Here is a 20,091-nt window from a genome sequence, read left to right as displayed (position 1 = left end):
ATGACAAGTCTCCTCTATTTTTAAAAATAGCTTTGGCACATATTCTATTCTATTCTATTCTATTCTATTCTATTCTATTCTGTATTTGTGTATCACATAAGGCCACAAACTTGTGCATGACTTTAAATTAAGCCACGATTTACAAAATCAACACAATGTTGTGCTACATAAGAGTTTAAACTAGTAAATGTAACAACAAACTCATATTCGTGACCTACATTTAGGTCATAAATAAGTGGATTATTTGGTTCATTTTCTCACAGACAGGTACAGCAAATAGTTCAATGAAAGCATTAAACTTTACTAACAGTTTTATTTTCTTTCCTAGCCGAGAAAGTTGAATGCAAGAGAAAATCCATCAATGCTCAACCTTTTACAAACTAAGAGGAGCGTCAGTTTTCATCAGCATTTGTCCGGGAGGGGGACAAGCCGAGGACGAGCCCCTCAACCCCGGACCTGGGCCCGCTGAAGGTCGCCAGGGATTGGCAGATGCAAGTGGACTTGGATCAGAGGCTAATTTTTCCCACAGAGATGGTAACAATTACTCTGTGACTTGCATATGTCATTGAGCTGACGGTACCGTGGTAGGATGCAATTGAGGAAGCATTTGAGTGTAAGAAGCTGCGGTATGCCAACTTGGCAGCTGAAGCAGAGGACAGAGGCAGGAAGATCAAGGTGTGCCCGGTGGAAGTGGGGTGCAGGGGCTTTGTTGCCAGTACAACAGCAAAACTGCTTAGAGAGACTGGACAGTCGCAACAGCAGGCTACAATAGAATTAGCTAACACTGCTGAGAGGACCAGCCACTGGCTGTGGCTAAAGAGGGCTGACATCACTTGGGCAGCTAAGGTAGTCAGCTAACCATGAGACATACGGCTATATGGATTGACCAACCTGTGGTGGGTCTGCCTCAGTAGAGGGCGTCAAAAGGGTAGAAAACCTAACACTAGAAATTTTGCTGGTTGACTGATACAGCTGTCTCAGGGCCTCCCTGGAGCCGTGCAGTTAACCTCATGGTAGTGAAACCTAAAGGAGGAATGAAAGAGAAAAAAAGAAAAGAAAAATGTTCTGATCTTCTCCCCTCTGCTTTTCTTCCCTTTTCTGGGAGGCAGTGGGGAGGTAGAGCGTACAGTCCGATCTGGTGGGGAGGTGTGGGATGCCAGATCAGGCGCCCCCCTTCCAGCTCTCCGCTCTCTTGTCTCTTTTGTCTTACTTCTCTCTAGCACCTTTTCTATTCCTTTGAAGAAGTGAGGCTCCATAAATATTAAAGAGATACGTATTACTTTTCAGTTCCAATGAATTGATAGAAGAAAATAAATTGTAGAAAACTAAACAGAAGAAAGTAGAAGAGAAATAACAATTCGATATAAACCAGTTACACACTCTGGGGCCTGAACAACCCTGGCAAGGCCTCCTTGGATGAGGGTGTCTAGTGATAATGGCCAAAACATCTGATGAATCCAAGGTCCACTACTGACGATGGGTCCCAAATTTTATGATAATCTAGATCAGATCTCTAATCCCTAAACCTAACCAAGGGAGGTTAAAAAGTGGCAGATTAGCTTGGGATAAAAGACCGAAACACCCTGTGAAGTTTAGGCACACAACGATGTGTCCCACTGGTAAAATTTCTGGGCTGCCTTTCCTCATAACAGCCATCCCTCGAGACTTTCTCCATTTGAAGCAAGCCATTATCAGAGATTGTAACATGTAGTCCTTTTACTGAATCAGTTTAACCTCCATCTCACTGGAGATATGGCTGCTGTCAGTGATGCCCACATGTTACATGAAGCAACACACACTGACAAGGCAGCTTCTCCTTTCTGTTAGTAGTGTATAAAAATACACCATCTCCAAATTAATTAATATATTGTCATTATAATCCTTTTCTTTTTATGCATGTCTGGGAGAGCTGAGACATCAGCATCCATTAGTCTTTGTTTTTTGTCCTGTCAGGCTTGCTTTTGGATCCTGCTGTCAGTTGAAGCCATCATAATTAGACAGAAAAATCCTTTGTAAAAAAAAAAGAAAAAAAAGGGTTGCGATATGTTTGCATGGCAAAGGCCCACTTTTGTTCTCTCATGAAGTGGGTGTGCCCACTAGTTTCATCTTGCTAACCGAACTCAGATCTCATGGTAGGCTCACATTCATGCTGTTCCTCTCTGCATTCATGTCTGAAAGACATTTGGGTGTGACTATTTAACTGCATCTGGAAAAAAGTTTATTTTCCACACCCAGTTTTTTTTTCTTTTTACAGAGCTGCAACCAGGTAATAACTAACAAAATAATTGCAGTTAAAGGGTTTGTATAGGTGCAATTCTCCATCAATTTCCTTACTGAATCCTGATTTATTTCCAGCGTGGGTAAAAAGAAGTACTAGTCCAAGATTTTTAGTTTTCCTGTGACTAAACAAAGTCTGAAAAGAGTAGAAGAGAGGTGCTAAAAAGCTCAGCTGCAATAGTTTGACAGCATTCTTTAAAACTGCACAGATGAAAACAGTTGAGAGGCTTGGAGGCAGGTTTTGATGGACTTCAGAACCGGTTGTTCTCTATCCGCACCTGCCCTGACATACAGAAGTCCGCCTAACTAACAAAGTTAACTTCAAACAGCAAACATCACACTGTTAGCTTTGTTGCAAACACACATAACTACACACTGTTCACACTGTGTATTGCTTCATGCAACAAGTATATATATTATATAGGGTTCTCTGACCTTAAATGGACAGCTGAATCCATTTATGTGTATATCCTCACGTCATAAAAGGTCAAACTGTGACTTTTTGTCACTGTTTCCATTATTTATAGTGATGATTTGTCACCAGCACATTAGGCTGTTAGCAGATTTTGAGTTTGAAATCTATGGTGATGTTGTGAAATGTAAAATTTGCATAGAACAAAAACATAATGCTACTCTATTCACAATAGAACATATTACATTTAAACATATTAAATATGTTGAAGTATGTTGCTCTAAAAACATTCAGCGTTGATCGTGCTTTTCCAGTTGTAAGCTGGAAATTCCTTTGGCAATGATGCACCCCTACACCAGGCCGCAGAGATGCAGGCTTTTTAAATGAGCACTGATAACAACATATTCACAGATTTTTATGTCCTGATATGGAAAACCTTAAAACTGATGCACTTTGTTTTAACCATGACAATATCTGACAAGACAACAATTAGCTTCTATATAGGAAACAGTTGCAATGGAGAAGAACTTTCAGTCAAAATATGAGAACGACCCATCCAATTAGTGTGAAACTTAGCACTTTGTTGGTTCCTGAGCAATGGGTCTGCTAAGTTTGAAGTGACTAAAAATTTTCAAGGCATAAAAAGATTAGAAGGACAGATTAACATATGTTTTGATTTATTAGTAAGACGATTAGGACTGTTTCACATTAGATTGTTGAAGTAACCTGGGTAAGATCATTTATGATTTTAGCTTTGGATGTTCTCATGTTGTAAAGCTTTTGTTTTATAAAAGATAGGAGGTAAATTCAGGTAAGTCAGATTCCTTTTGTTTTGGCTTTCACTCTGTCAAAGTCATTGTGCTGTCTGTATTTTTCCTTTGGACTGTGTTTGACGGACATTTGGACTTAGTCAGAGTCATCTACATTGTTGAGATTTTTACCTTCCCCCATTCCTGCTTCCTCTGATGTCTGTGATTTGTTTGTATTTTCCCCCTCACGTGTATCTGTTCTGGCCTGACAAGCTGAAAACCAGTAAAAAAAACAAGAAGGAAACTGGTTCTCTTACTTCCAACCACTGAAGCTATTTGAAAAGTTTACACTTTTGTTTTGTTGTTTCTTTTGTGTTTGATGTTAGGCTGGTTTTAAGAGAGAACACCAGCCTCTTTGTGACTGTTTCACTTCCCTTCTTTTCATTTTAACATGAATGTTCTTTGTTTTTTATAGTTTGTTAATAAATGATAAAAATTTCTTGACTGTTATTGTATTTTTACAATAACAGTCACAATAACACATAGTTAACACAATAGTTACAATAACCGTGGGAAGAATGGTGTTGAAGGCACTGGAGAAATCAAAGACCATGATTCTCACAGAGACCGCTGGGAGCACTGTGAGAATCATGTTCTTTGATTTCTCCAGTGCCTTCAACACCATTCTTCCCACGGCCCTGAAGGACGAGCTGGAGAACTCTGGAGTGGACCATCACCTCACTACCTGGATTTTGGACTACCTCACCGACCGACCACAGTATGTGAGAACTCAGGGCTGTGTGTCGGACAGGGTCGTCTGCAGTACGGGGGCCCCACAGGGAACGGTTCTGGCTCTGTTCCTCTTCACCATCTACACTGCAGACTTCTCCCACAGCTCCACCCAGTGCTTCCTGCAGAAGTTCTCTGATGACTCTGCAATAGTCGGCCTCATCACTGATGGGGACGACAAGGACTACAGAGGACTGACCCAAGACTTTGTGGACTGGTGCCAGCTGAACTACCTCCAGATCAACACCAGTAAAACCAAGGAGCTGGTGGTAGACTTCCACAGGCACAAACATTCTCCACTGCAACCACTGAACATCCAAGGTATGGACATTGAGGCTGTGGACAGCTACAGGTACCTCGGTGTTCATCTGAACAACAAACTGGACTGGACTCATAACTCAGACGCCCTCTACAGGAAAGGGCAGAGCAGGCTGTACCTGCTGCGGAGACTCAGGTCGTTTGGAGTGGAGGGCCCACTCCTGAAGACCTTCTATGACTCTGTGTTGGCCTCAGCCATCTTTTACGGTGTGGTCTGCTGGGGTGGCAACATCTCTGCTGGGGACAGGAAGAGACTGAACAGGCTAATCAGAAGGGCCAGCTCTCTTCTAGGATGCCCTCTGGACCCAGTGGAGGTGGTGAGTGACAGGAGAATGGTGGCTAAGCTGTGATCCCTGTTGGACAACATCTCCCACCCTATGCAGGAGACGGTGACAGCACTGAGCAGCTCCTTCAGTGGCTGCGGCACCCACGGTGTAGGACGGAGAGATTTCGCAGGTCTTTCCTCCCCACTGCTTTCAGACTGTACAACAAAGACTCCAACTGATCAAACACACACATCCACACATGCGCAATAACACTTGCAATAAGTGCAATACTCTTTTCTAACATGGTTGTATTTTTACTCATTTGTATACAGCATTTGTATTCTATTTTTATCCTGTTGTATATTTTATTCTATTTTATTCTATTCTAATTTTTGCTACATAACTTTTGCACTGTCCACTTCCTGCTGTGATAAAACAAATTTCCCACGTGTGGTACTAATAAAGGTTATCTTATCTTATCTTATCTTTAGAAAGCCTTTCTCAGGGTTGTCATAACACAAAAATGTTTTTCACTGACATAAAACTATCCTAAATCTGCATTTACGTTCAGATATATAGATCGTACAGACACACACACAATTATAAAAAAATTACCCTCTCGCCCCTCTGTCTATCCTTCAAGCTCGGGTCCTCTACCAGAGGTCTGGACGCTCTTCTGGAGATCTGGGCCCGTATCCCTAAAGATTCTGAGAATCCTCTCAGAGAGCTCCTAACTTAACCTAAAAATTCCTTGCCAGGAGTTTTAGCTTAGAAGTGATTCCAGAACATTTTCAGTGAACTCTGAGCAAGGAATGGATGGAAAATCCTATCTTAGTGAGGAGGTGTGGTTGACCCCGTTGCTAGGTATGAGTCATCATTTCAAAAGCCGTGATTGGTTGATCCTACAAGTTTGATGGAAATGAGCTTTTGTTGATAATGAGCAAAGGATGTACCCTCAAATCAATAAACATAATTATACACTCTAATCTTATGCTGACTTTAATTGTAAATAATATTTCACATTGAAGAAAATATCTGGAAAATGAATAGTAAGCTGTAGGGGTTATAGCCTAACATTAGAATCTAAAATATGTGAAAACTTAAACTCTGTACACCCTGTTCAAATAATGATTCGTGTCTTATTTGCTCATATTAATATCCTAGCTGGCATATTTTGTACTTTCACTCCCATATGGACCCCATTGAAAACAAGATGGCCTATCTCAAGGGGCTGTCCTTAATGAAGTAGAAATCACAACGTTACAAGTCCAGTGTGGTCTTAACGAGGGTAACACGGCTCAGCTTTTATCAATGTCTGTGATTGCTGGCTGGTCTATTTATAAAGGCTTGTTAACAAATATCCTACAAACACAGAAAATGGAGAAAAAAAGGACTCGCAAGCCGAACTGGACTGAGGAGCAAAGTTTGTTGCTGGCCCAGTTGGTGAACGAACATAAAGGTATGTTACGAGGAAAATTTGGCCCAACTGTCACTAGCCAAGGCAAGAGGCGCGCCTGGGACACAATATCCCAAACAATCAATGCCTCTTTTCCACTGGTGGTGCGGACAGGCGACGATTGTGAGAAGAGGTGGTATGTGCTACAGTCCAAGGCAAAAGATGAGATTGCAGCACACAAGCGGGAATCCTCACTCACAGGTGAGCAAAATATTATAGCCTACCACATAATCTGGCAACTTGCTCCTGCTGGCAAAGTTAATTTACATGCCTAAGTACTGTGTTCATTGACTGTTTCTTTCTAGGGGGTGGACCACCTGCAAAGCGGCTGTCCCAGGTGGCCGACACTGTCTTTCAAGTCCTGGGACACTCTGAGGTCAGTGTCACCGGGCTGCCAACAGGCATTGACACATCAATGATGGTAAATGGTAAATGGCCTGGATTTATATAGCGCTTTACTAGTCCCTAAAGGCCCCAAAGCGCTTTGCACATCCAGTCATCCACCCATTCACACACTGGTGATGGCAGCTACATTGTAGCCACAGCCACCCTGGGGCGCACTGACAGAGGCGAGGCTGCCAGACACTGGCGCCACCGGGCCCTCTGACCACCACCAGTAGGCAACGGGTGAAGTGTCTTGCCCAAGGACACAACGGCCGAGACTGACCAAGCCGGGGCTCGAACCGGCAACCTTCCGATTACAAGGCGAACTCCCAACTCTTGAGCCACGGTCACTTCCTCAATGATGCAGGCCCTTGAAGTGCAGCAAAGGTAGGACACAGGGTTATTCATATCTACAGTGTTTATTCATTGCAGAAGCCATTTCATGTGCTATCCATGCTCATTGTATTAAATTAATTTAATCAAAACAATAATTAAACTAGGCCTATGTATTTCTGTAGCATGGAGCCATCACAAGAACCGGGCCCATCAGTTTGCCGATGAGATTGCCGCCTGAACCATCTGCAGCTGCTACTCAGGATAGCTCGGTGGATCAAACACCATTCCCATCCGCAGCACCTGCTCCGTCAGCATCCCTGCAGGAGAGCAGATTGCAACTCACAATTGATGTGTTTGAAAAACAAAAAGAAGTCCTTTCCCTTCAGGAGGAGTACTACCGCCTTAAAATTGAACACCTAAAAAATAAACCATTTACAGATTGTGTTCTGTGTCTTGCATTTAACAATTGCAGGTGATGTGCAGTAAAACTGTGGTAGTTCTTAATATCATCACAAGTTCTCAAAAGACATGGGGCTACAGCTTGCCTGAAATATAATTTATTTGTGAAGTTTGCCCTGTAAGGCAGTGCACTCTGGGCTAGGTTCCCTTGTGAAATGTAAATATCTTCTTCACCACCATCCTCATCGTTGTCTTCATCCTCATCGCCATCCTCCAGAGGTTCTGCAATCTGTCTAACCTTGCAAATATTGTGTAATATTGCACAGGCTATGATGACTTTGCTGACTTTTTCAGGCCTCAGCCGCACCTCTCCGTGGAGAACATGAAAGCGCCTCTTAAGCTGGCCTATGCCACGCTCCACCACCGCTCTTGTTGTCTTGTGGGCCCTACAATAGAATACAGAGACCTTTAATTATTTGATGGAAATACTGCACTACTTGGATGCTCTAACATATTGCTTGCATTTCATTTCCATGATTTTTGTATTGTTTGGCTTACCTGTTATAGTTTAGTTGGGGCCCTTGGCGTGGCTGGAGGTAAGGTGTAAGGTGCCATGGTTTGCATGGGTAGCCACTGTCCCCTAACAAGTGGCAATTAGCTTGCACATAGCGTCTCTCAAAAAGCTGTCTGATGCCACTCTCGGAGAGCATTCTCGCATCATGTGTGGAGCCTGGCCATTTAGCCACAATGTCCAAAATCTTACAGGCCACATTGAAGACTATTTGCACATTGATGCTGTGGAAATTCCTCCTGTTAACAAAGACAGCCTCGTCCTCTGATGGCGCAATTATTCTCACATGTGTTCCATCAATTACACCCACAACGCCAGGGAATCCTGCAATGTCCATAAATGCCCTTTTATGTGTGTGTAAAGTGCGGGCATCCAGCGGGAATGAAACAAATTGTGTCACAATATTAGGTTGTGACAAAGCTGTCAGTGTTTGGGTGATGACTCTGCTGACGGAGGATTGGGACAGACCCAAGTCATCACTGCTGCATTGTTGCATTTTCCCGGTTGCCAAATACCTCAGGGTTGTGATTACTTTCGTCTCCGGTGTAATAGCGTTGTGGCGTCGAGTTGGTGAAGTAATTGCATCTCTAAGGAGATCCACCACAAACATGATTCCTGCACGATCCAATCTGTAGCGTCTCAATAATTCCCTGTCATCCAGTGTTTGCAGGACATCTCTCCTGCCTCTTCTGTTGGCCATTTTGTGCAGCTGCTTAGGGGAACTCCTAAGCCACTAAAAGTCCTCTTCCCTGCTCTTAGCAGATCTCGCCTTAGGAGCCCTTTTAAGCGCTAGGAATCTTGAGGAATAGCTTTTACATTAACTGGGATTGTCGTGTCACTTTTAGGGGAAATTCTAGGAAAAAAAAGTCATGACTCTGAGAATTTTCTTAGAATTTGGCCGCTAGGAGCCACTTTTTGCACAAAGATTCTTTAGGGATACGGGCCCTGGACAGAGATCTCCGATGTTGTTCCTGGGATCTGCTGGAGCCACTCGCCTAGTTTGGAAATCACCGAACCTAGTTGCTCCGATTACCACGGGGACCACTGTTACCTTCACCCTCCACATCCTCTCGAGCTCTTCTCTGAGCCCTTGGTATTTCTCCAGCTTCTCGTGTTCCTTCTTCCTGATGTTGCTGTCATTCGGAACCGCTACATCGATCACTACGGCCGTCTTCTTCTGTTTGTCTACCACCACTATGTCCGGTTGGTTAGCCACCACCATTTTGTCCGTCTGTATCTGGAAGTCCCACAGGATCTTAGCTCGGTCATTCTCCACCACCCTTGGGGGCATCTCCCATTTTGACCTCGGGACTTCCAGGTTATACTCGGCACAGATGTTCCTGTACACTATGCCGGCCACTTGGTTATGGCGTTCCATGTATGCCTTGCCTGCTAGCATCTTGCACCCTGCTGTTATGTGCTGGATTGTCTCTGGGGCATCTTTACACAGCCTGCACCTGGGGTCTTGCCTGGTGTGATAGACCCCAGCCTCTATGGATCTTGTACTCAGAGCTTGTTCTTGTGCTGCCATGATTAGTGCCTCTGTGCTGTCTTTCAGTCCAGCTTTGTCCAGCCACTGGTAGGATTTCTGGATATCAGCCACCTCCTCTATCTGCCGGTGGTACATACCGTGCAGGGGCCTGTCCTTCCATGATGGTTCCTCGTCTCCCTCCTCTTTCTTGGGTTTCTGCTGCCTGAGGTATTCACTGAGCACTCGGTCAGTTGGGGCCATCTTCCCAATGTATTCTTGGATGTTCGTTGTCTCATCCTGGACTGTGGTGCTGACACTCACCAGTCCCCGGCCCCCTTCCTTCCGCTTAGCGTACAGCCTCAGGGTGCTGGACTTGGGGTGAAACCCTCCATGCATGGTAAGGAGCTTTCTTGTCTTTATGTCAGTGGCTTCTATCTCCTACTTTGGCCAGCCTATTACCCCAGCAGGGTACCTGATCACGGGCAGGGCGTACGTGTCGATGGCCCGGATCTTGTTCTTACCATTCAGCTGACTCCTCAGGACTTGCCTGACCCTCTGCAGGTACTTGGTGGTTGCAGCTTTTCTAGCGGCCTCTTCATTGTTCCCATTCACCTGCGGGATCCCCAGGTACTTGTAACTGTCCTCTATGTCTGCAATGTTGCCTTCTGGTAGTTCAATCCCCTCAGTTCTGACTACCTTCCCTCTCCTTGTTACCATCCGACTACACTTCTCCAGTCCGAACGACATTCCAATGTCATTGCTGTATAGCCTGGTAGTGTGGATCAGTGAATCGATGTCTCGTTCACTCTTGGCATACAGCTTGATGTCATCCATGTACAGGAGGTGGCTGACAACTGCTCCATTCCGTAGTCAGTATCCGTAGCCAGTCTTGTTAATGATCTCACTGAGGGGGTTCAGGCCTATGCAGAACAGCAGTGGGGACAGAGCATCTCCTTGGTAGATCCCGCACTTGATGGCGACTTGTGCTATGGGCTTGGAGTTGGCCTCTAGTGTTGTACGCCACATCCCCATTGAGTTCCTGATGAAGGCTCTTAGGGTCCCATTGATCTTGTACAATTCTAGGCATTCCAGTATCCAGCTGTGGGGCATTGAGTCATAGGCCTTCTTGTAATCAATCCAGGCAGCGCACAGGTTGGTCAGTCTGGTCTTGCAGTCTCGGCTGATTGTTCTGTCTACCAGTAGCTGGTGTTTTGCGCCTCTGGTATTCTTGCCAATTCCTTTCTGTGTCTCACTCATGTATTGACCCATGTGCCTGTTGATCTTAGCCGATATGATGCCTGACAGGAGCTTCCATGTAGTACTGAGGCAGGTTATTGGTCGGTAGTTGGAGGGGACCGGTCCCTTCTTGGGGTCCTTGGGGATCAGGACCGTCCGACCTTCAGTTAGCCATTCCGGGTGTCTCTCGTTAACTAGCAGCTGATTCATTTGTGCTGCCAGACGCTCGTGGAGTGCAGTCAGCTTCTTTAGCCAGTAGGCGTGAACCATGTCAGGCCCTGGTGCTGTCCAACTCTTCATACCGGAGACCCTTTCTTGGATATCTGCCACTGTGATGGTTACTGGATCCTGTTCAGGGAGGTCGCTGTGGTCTGCCCTCAGATCCACTAGCCACCGAGCATTGCCGTTATGGGTTGCGTCCTTCTCCCATATGCTCTTCCAGTATTGCTCCGTCTCCAGCCTTGGTGGTGCTGTTCTCTTATTGTTCCCTTGCCACTGAGAGTACACCTTTGCTGGTTCTGTGGAGAACAGCTGGTATGTATATATATATATATATATATATATATATATATATATATATATATATATATATATATATATATATATATATACACAGTGGGGCAAAAAAGTATTTAGTCAGCCACCGATTGTGCAAGTTCCCCCACTTAAAATGATGACAGAGGTCAGTAATTTGCACCAGAGGTACACTTCAACTGTGAGAGACAGAATGTGAAAAAAAAAATCCATGAATCCACATGGTAGGATTTGTAAAGAATGTATTCGTAAATCAGGGTGGAAAATAAGTATTTGGTCAATAACAAAAATACAACTCAATACTTTGTAACATAACCTTTGTTGGCAATAACAGAGGTCAAACGTTTACTGTAGGTCTTTACCAGGTTTGCACACACAGTAGCTGGTATTTTGGCTCATTCCTCCATGCAGATCTTCTCGAGAGCAGTGATGTTTTGGGGCTGTCGCCGAGCAACACGGACTTTCAACTCCCGCCACAGATTTTCTATGGGGTTGAGGTCTGGAGACTGGCTAGGCCACTCCAGGACTTTCAAATGCTTCTTACGGAGCCACTCCTTTGTTGCCCGGGCGGTGTGTTTTGGATCATTGTCATGTTGGAAGACCCAGCCTCGTTTCATCTTCAAAGTTCTCACTGATGGAAGGAGGTTTTGGCTCAAAATCTCACGATACATGACCCCATTCATTCTGTCCTTAACACGGATCAGTCGTCCTGTCCCCTTGGCAGAAAAACAGCCCCATAGCATGATGTTTCCACCCCCATGCTTCACAGTAGGTATGGTGTTCTTGGGATGCAACTCAGTATTCTTCTTCCTCCAAACACGACGAGTTGAGTTTATACCAAAAAGTTCTACTTTGGTTTCATCTGACCACATGACATTCTCCCAATCCTCTGCTGTATCATCCATGTGCTCTCTGGCAAACTTCAGACGGGCCTGGACATGCACTGGCTTCAGCAGCGGAACACGTCTGGCACTGCGGGATTTGATTCCCTGCCGTTGTAGTGTGTTACTGATGGTGACCTTTGTTACTTTGGTCCCAGCTCTCTGCAGGTCATTCACCAGGTCCCCCCGTGTGGTTCTGGGATCTTTGCTCACCGTTCTCATGATCATTTTGACCCCACGGGATGAGATCTTGCGTGGAGCCCCAGATCGAGGGAGATCATCAGTGGTCTTGTATGTCTTCCATTTTCTGATGATTGCTCCCACAGTTGATTTTTTCACACCAAGCTGCTTGCCTATTGTAGATTCACTCTTCCCAGTCTGGTGCAGGTCTGCAATACTTTTCCTGGTGTCCTTCGAAAGCTCTTTGGTCTTGGCCATGGCGGAGTTTGGAGTCTGACTGTTTGAGGCTGTGGACAGGTGTCTTTTATACAGATGATGAGTTCAAACAGGTGCCATTCATACAGGTAACGAGTGGGGGACAGAAAAGCTTCTTACAGAAGACGTTACAGGTCTGTGAGAGCCAGAGATTTTCCTTGTTTGAGGTGACCAAATACTTATTTTCCACCCTAATTTACGAATAAATTCTTTACAAATCCTACCATGTGGATTCATGGATTTTTTTTTCACATTCTGTCTCTCACAGTTGAAGTGTACCTCTGGTGCAAATTACTGACCTCTGTCATCATTTTAAGTGGGGGAACTTGCACAATCGGTGGCTGACTAAATACTTTTTTGTCCCACTGTATATATATATATATACGTACATCTTGTCCAGCTTATATATTAAGCAGAGTTGTTTGAAGTGGTAATGCTAATGAATGCTGGTTGGAAAGGCCCCCAGGGTGCCAACAGACTATATATTCACTGCTGACCGAGGGAAATAAATATCAAATTGTTTATGTTAGTAAAAGCAGGTGTAAGATTTGACAGGATGTGCAAGAGGGATGCGGCGGGGCGTGGTTTACGGTGCTGCTGCAGGTGTGATAGACCCACCTGAGCGGCATCTGAAATCATGCCTCGCCGACTTAAAAGTTGGAGTTTTTGGCAAATGTGGTTGTGATAATGTTGGGCTGGCAGCGGGAGAGCTGCAGCTCTGTGTGTATTGTGAACAGCAACCGTGTGCGTGCTAATAAAAAACGCTGCAAAGCATGTTAATGTCACCGGGTCTGCCGTGGTCATTTACAAGGGATATGAGAAGACCTGGAGCTAGACAAGAAAACTGAGGCTCTCCACATGAAGAATGAAGCCTTTATGTAGTAGCACAAGGTGAGAAGTCCTCTCATACCCAGTATTAAGTTTATTGAACATATCTTTATCTTTTAACAATGTGCACAGAATGATGAGTCACTTCTTCATTATCTATTTGGGAGGACCAGGAGGTTTTCCATGCCCATGGTCATGGGCTTTCCCATCTCCATGTCCATGGCCATGTTCTTTTCCAGGCCCATGTCCGTGTCCAGGCCCATGTCCGTGTCCAGGCCCATGCCCGTGTCCAGGCCCATGCCCGTGTCCAGGCCCATGCCCGTGTCCAGGCCCATGCCCGTGTCCACCTGGTTTGCCCTGTAAACAACCGTAATAAAAAATGACTTTTTAGTGAAACTCATTGGGCAGCAAACTCAAAAAGACTGGAAAAGCTGCATGCTTCGGATGGTTGGGTACAGAAATCTTCAGTTTAGTGCTTTTTATTGAACTGGTCATCTATAGGTACTCCTCACAAACTTCACCCTTACAAATGGTAGCACTTGCCAAAAGTGAGGTCACAACTACCGCTTTCTGTTGGCTGTCAATGAACCTCGCGATTTTACGCAAGGCTACGGCTACGGGAGATGTAACAATAACTTGAAAAGATGAGAAAAGGATGCTGATGTGCAGGTTTTGCCTTAGTGGTGACACCCAGACTAAATCTCTGCAGCATTTTTAGTATGAAATGCAAACCTGGCCCTAGCAACTCATCTAAACTGAGGAAACACCTAGTCAAAATAGTGATTTGTGTATGGCATGTAAAATATTTTACAAAATCACTCAAATGAGGAGTATAGACTTGTTTTTGTAAGACAAAATTTGAATGTAGTATTTCAAAGTGAATCCAATACGGAAAAGAACGGTATCCCAACTGTAGGAAGAGACACGTGCACGCTACGAGATTACAGCATCAACTGGCAAAGCAAAACAGCAGAGAACAAACAAGTGAAAGTTTTCTTACTCCAGCGCATCCTTGACCCTGAGGTGTCTTTTAAGAGAAGAAAATTGCTTTATTAGTTTGTTATGCTGTTTGTCACAGGTGTAAAACCATCTAAGGAAATAAATGGACTCACCTGGTCATTTGCTATAGTTAGAAAAAATAAAACAAAAAGCAAAATTGTAGTTACTTAAAAAATACTAGACCTAATGTAAGTAGAAGACTCATTAGAAAGCAAATATGTTACATAACTGTGCAGAAGGACAACATAGACAATGTTGCCTTTGAGACAAACAGCTCTCAGAAACACAAGAAAGGCATATTATATCATATTTAACAGCACAAATAGTTCTTCAGTTAGTCTAGATAAAGAGTAGCAAAATGCAAATAAAAAAATCAGCTGTACATAGAAGTGCAGTGAACATTACAGTAATTTCATCAATGCAGTAATAGCACACACGGTTTTTCAGCCTAGGTACTATATGTCAGGGATCTCCATCTAAAAAAACATCAGAATTTGAGACTTACGGTCACTCATTTTGCCTCGTGGAAAGATTTTACCTGACAAAAGGAGAGAAAAACATAAGTCTTGAACTTTTCTTGCAATCAATCATCACAAGAAATCAATACTACGAGTTACCTACCCGATGCAGAAAGCAGAAGAATTTGTATCTGATGTCTGCTTTTACAGCTGTATTTATAGAGCGGAGACGAAGAATAGGGAGGTTTCAGTGTGGGCAGGGTGTAGCCAGAAAACTACACATCAGCTTTTGTTCTTTGAAAAACCAAACCCGTCACGCACAGCTACTGTCTCTGCAGTAAACGTGCTGCAAAGAAAAATCTAAATTAAGATCAATGCTTTTTTATTTGAAAAAATACTGACATAGTAGTTTGCTTAATATTAAGATGGCCAGTGTAGATACGTTTTTTTTAAAAAATTCATTAAAAGTTGCTGCTTTTAGGCAAACTTTCATTTTGTTAGACCTAGAAGAAGACTTTTGCACTTAATTATGATGGTTGCACTTAAAAACAAGAGGCTTAGGAATGCATTAACGTGACTCGGAAAGACAGCCAAACTAAAACTCAGATGTGTTTACAGTGCTGTGAAAAAGCCTCTCATTTCATTTTAAGTTGCTTCCAAGAAGCCAGACTTTCTTGGAAGTGGGCTTGAGTAATAGTTCACCAGGGTTTGTGATGGTCTTTTTCTCAAAGGTTTTTTTTTGGACATTGGCTGTTTTCGTTTGTTACTTATTTTCAGACCCATTCTTGTATCTCACCATTTGGAGAGGAATAGTTTGTTGTTTGCTAAACTGACCTATGAATGATTCAAGCATCAACAAAGACACCTAACTTAAGTGGTGTCGTGTCTACACATAACAGCCACACCAAAATCTTTACAGGCAACTTAACAAATTTTTTTTTTTTTAATCAGCAAGGGGATTCTGTAACATTTGTTAGATGAAAACTTGGCATGTGTTGGTGGTCCTCGAGGGCCGGTATCCTGAAATCTTTACATGTGTCCCTGCAACACACCTAAATAAAATTAGTAGGTCATTAGCAAGGCTCTATAGAACTTGATTGCATGCTGAGATGGCAATTCAGCCATTTGAATCATGTTACAGCAGCTCAAGAATGAATGAACATGCAATAAAAGTAGTTTTAGAAGTAAAAAAAACATACACTTTTATTTAAATTTACTCGAGTAGGGTTACAGGTTGCCACCTCAGCATGAGGTCAAGTCTTGCTAATGACCTACAAATTTTATTCAGGTGTGTTGCCGCAGGGACACATGTAAAATTTTCAGGACACTTGCCTTCGAGGACTGGAGTTCGACACGCCTGGTCTACAGCCATTTGTAAAGCATGGTGGAGGCTCTGTTATGGTTTGGGCCAGTGGTCTTAACAGTGGATCTTGTTTTTGACTTGTAATTTCATGTATGATTGCATGATAAGCCAATAAGTTGCTGTACCTGCTTGCCACTTTCCTGGAAAAATACAAAGAAATGAAGTCTGTCAAGACTTATTGCGAAACTCAAGACTTTTTGCCCAGTACCATGAGTGTTCCACTCCCACTACACACTAGCTATCAGGAGGTGTGTCTGGTTCCAGTTTTGGTGTGAAAAAAAGAGAAGAACTGGAGCTGGAAACTGGTTTTCTTGTCTCTCTGCCACCCTTATCCACCTTCCACCTACTGCAATTAATTGAATGGGAGGGTTTCAACCCATGTTATTTGTTTTGGTTTTGATAGATGTGACCAATCTATTTTCCGTTGTTGGGTTGGGTTCGAATGAGGACAACAAATCCTGCAGTCTAAATGGCTCCCTTTCTTTTTGTTCAGTCAGCTGACTGGTCTCTGGTTATTTGGTGTTGATGTTGGTTATTGGTTTGGTCAACTGTTTGTTTATCAGTGGTAAAAAAAATTACTTTAGTTATTTTAGACGGCTTATGTAGAAAGCCCTTCTGAGAGTCATAATAATAGAACATGATACATTTACTGACTGTCATGAACAGTGTTGGTCAAGTTACTTGAAAAAAAGTAATCAGTAACTAATTACTGATTACTTCCCCCAAAAAGTAATCCCGTTACTTTAGTGATTACTTATTTTCAAAAATAATTAATTACTTAGTTACTTTTTAAAAACACGATTTACAACCTGAATAGGTGATAGAGCGATAGATCTTTCAGCCCAATTCTACTTTTTCTGCATAATCCATCATACAAAATGTAATCAAATGGAAAAGTCTCTTTTTAAAACTTGTTTTATTAGTTTTAATCTTTTAACTTTATGCATCAAGCAAAAATGTAATTATATGCAACATTCTCTGACTGGAAGAAATTAGTTTAACATTTAAACCTATTTTCTGCACATTCCAGCACATAAAATAAAATATTTTTTTGTGTTTACACTCAGTCTTTCAAATAGATGCAAGTAAAACACAGCAGAAAATAAATAAAGTCAAAGACTCAGCGGTCCTGTTGCTCTATTTTCACCTGTAAAGCAGGAGTGGGGCAGGCGGAGGTTTACCCTGGTGCAGGTGTGTTGCAGCGGTCAGTGGAAGAATCCGTGAGTTTCTCTGTGAGTTTCCCATTACGTCGTAGCTACTTGGTGCTTGCTCGGAAGTTTAGGGTTTTTTTCGCTGTAAAAAGAAGTTTTCTTCCCACGCACAGCGGACACTAATGTTTTTGTCACTTTTTATGGAATCAAACTCAAAGTAAGGTCAGTACTTCCACGCTTTAAACGCTGCACGCTCATACTCTCTCCCACACTCGATATATGATCCATTGTTGATCTGCACACAGCTGTTGTCACGAACGTCGCGCTCGCTTACGTCACTGTCATGAGACACGCTCGCAATAAAATCACGGTTTTAGTAACGCAGTAACACAGCGTTCCTACGGGAAAGTAACGGTAATCTAATTACCGTTTTTGCAATAGTAATCCCTTGCTTTACTCGTTACTTGTCATGAATGAATATTCGGTATAGACCTGTATGCTCAACACTTCTTTGGATTCTCCTTTTTACTTTCCAAAGGTCATTAGTTCTCTCTTCATAATTTGAAGTTAATGTCTAAACCATCTGAGTGCAGTGCTTTATGGTGGTGTTTAAATGGTCCTCATGCAGTACATGAAAACACACTGTTGTACTGATTTTTGTTCATAACACCACCTTCAGGCTTGGTACTTCCCCGGGGTGAAACGCCACATCTGGTGATACAGCCAGACAAACAAATGCCTTGTGACTTGGATGACGTCAGAAGAGTTTTGAACAACACACCCAAAGTTCTTAATAATTTTAGTGATCTGTTTTGTGATGTACAGATATTGTCTTCTAGCCTGTGGGCATGTCTGGAACACGAATGTGTCTGTTGTGAACATTCTACTGCCGTGAAAATACTAAAGCACCTGGTTCAACTGCAAAAAACCTTATAATAAATCTCAAATAATCCCTGTACTGTTTTCTATCTCCACAAGAAAAAAGCTGTGGTGTATCTGCAGAGGACTGCTTATTTTACATAAACAATACAAATAGTACAGACAAATGATGTAATGAACACATAAAAGTGGAAACAAGACAGAAGCACATGAAGACCGGCTGACTCTTGACAATGCTATTGCTGGCTGAGACATCGAGTCTTCCAGCCGGCCTTTTTATTTCAATCCCATTTGGTTAAATGTTTATTTTACCAATACTTTTTACAGTATGCGTAATTTTTCTGCAACTTAAGATTTTCTTATCAAGAAGTATTTGCATTTGTTGTATAACCTGCATGTAATTTTTAATCTGACAGGTCTCATGGAGTGAATTTAAGACTGTCTGAGCTTAAGACCTTAAAAGCTTATGATGTCCCCTAGTGGAGACTGCTAATATTTCAACCACATTGGTTCTTGCCCTGTGTTTACCATTTTATGCAATCCCATTCATAAGTAAATCCACAATTTTGATGCTTACAACACAGCCCTGTATTTAACGCTTTGTAATGTTTGCCTCAAGGACAAGCTTGAGGATTAAATCTGTGGTTTCTGTGGCTTGATTTTGGCAACTGATCAGAATCATCTAAGTTATACCTGCTCTTACTCTCTGCACTGCTTCTGCACTCAAACAAATTTAAATCAAATTCAGATGTGACGTATTCTGTGTAACATGTCTTATGATATTTTAAATCGTTAAACACCACTTTCTAGATGTTGACAATACATACCACACTTGTGAGAATCACAATCACTTGTGAGGTTTTTTTTGCCAATTTTTCAGGCAACAAGTCATTAAATTGACCTTGAAGACCTTGTTGAATGTCAGCCATGTGATTTTAATGCATTGTTATCATGACCCACTCTACACTCCTACAAAGTTTTATCAGAATCCATTCAAAACCTTTCGAGTTATCGTGCTTACAGACAGAATGATCACACACACTCGTGCAAACGCTACCAAAAGGACGTAAGAATGATTCTCTATGAATTTATTTTCAAATCAATAACTCGTCTCGTCTCGTGGAACTTCGCTAATGTTGACGGTGATTTGGCGCCACCTGGTGGACATGACGTCACATTGCAGCCTGTGTCTCTGCTGTTATCCTCGATGGCGGTGAGTTCTGCTGCTGTTGACATGAGTGTATTTTTCTGTCTGCCTGTTTTAAGCATAGCATTTGAACTGTCAGGCAAGAAATTTATAAATTTGCCTTTTAACTTACCCCGTATTTGCCATTTAAGCTTTGACTTTCAAAGAGTCTAACGATGCTTTAAGCTAACCATTAGTCACTCATCTCACACATTATATTTTTGTATATTTCATTATATTAATGTTTTATTTTTGTATTTCTTTTTAATTTCAGTTTACAGTGGGCTTCTTTTTCCTGACTTTACTTGTAAGTAACTAACTGTAATAATCTTGCAGTACTACAGTGTTTTTATATTTTACATGTGACTGTTGCATTGTGGGTCCTCATTGGTTTGGCATTTCTGATTCTACTATGTTTGGTCCTTTTCACACCAGTGACAGTAAACATAACCCTTAAATTATAATACAGTGTCAGTGTAAGGCTTCTCTCTGATCTGATATTGATAACAGCTTGCTATTACACTTCCTTGCAGTCATTATAATATTTAACAACTTACTTCCCCATTTAGTAGAATAGTTTTGATATTGATATATTAGGGGCCTTAACATCATATATATTTATTTATTCTAAAATATATATTTTTTTGCTCATTGGCAGGATTGATATGTGCAGAATTAAAGCTATGTGGACTTGAATATGACAAATATGCAAC

At 42.4% G+C, this 20,091-nt stretch overlaps 1 protein-coding gene across 1 annotated transcript; it reads right to left on the bottom strand.

Moving 5' to 3' along the window:
• Nucleotides 1–7,362: 7,362 nt before the first annotated feature.
• On the bottom strand, nucleotides 7,363–8,680 carry LOC120740480 (putative nuclease HARBI1). Its single transcript, XM_040042876.1, has 2 exons — nucleotides 7,945–8,680; nucleotides 7,363–7,832 (listed from the first exon to the last, which is right to left on the bottom strand). Exons 1-2 carry the CDS (start codon nucleotides 8,655–8,657, stop codon nucleotides 7,382–7,384), a joined length of 1,164 nt encoding a protein of 387 aa, XP_039898810.1. The 5' UTR covers nucleotides 8,658–8,680; the 3' UTR covers nucleotides 7,363–7,381.
• Nucleotides 8,681–20,091: the final 11,411 nt, after the last annotated feature.

Source organism: Simochromis diagramma, unplaced genomic scaffold (assembly GCF_900408965.1).
Source record: "Simochromis diagramma unplaced genomic scaffold, fSimDia1.1 OVJJ01000304.1, whole genome shotgun sequence".
NCBI lineage: Eukaryota > Metazoa > Chordata > Actinopteri > Cichliformes > Cichlidae > Simochromis > Simochromis diagramma.
This window is presented reverse-complemented; position numbering and strand designations above follow the sequence as displayed.

Coding starts and splice junctions, on each gene's coding strand:
- LOC120740480 (XM_040042876.1), bottom strand. CDS start 8,657: ATGGCCAACAGAAGAGGCAGGAGAGATGTCCTGCAAACACTGGATGAC. Junction 7,833..7,944: donor CCCCAACTAAACTATAACAG/GTAAGCCAAACA, acceptor ATTCTATTGTAG/GGCCCACAAGACAACAAGAG.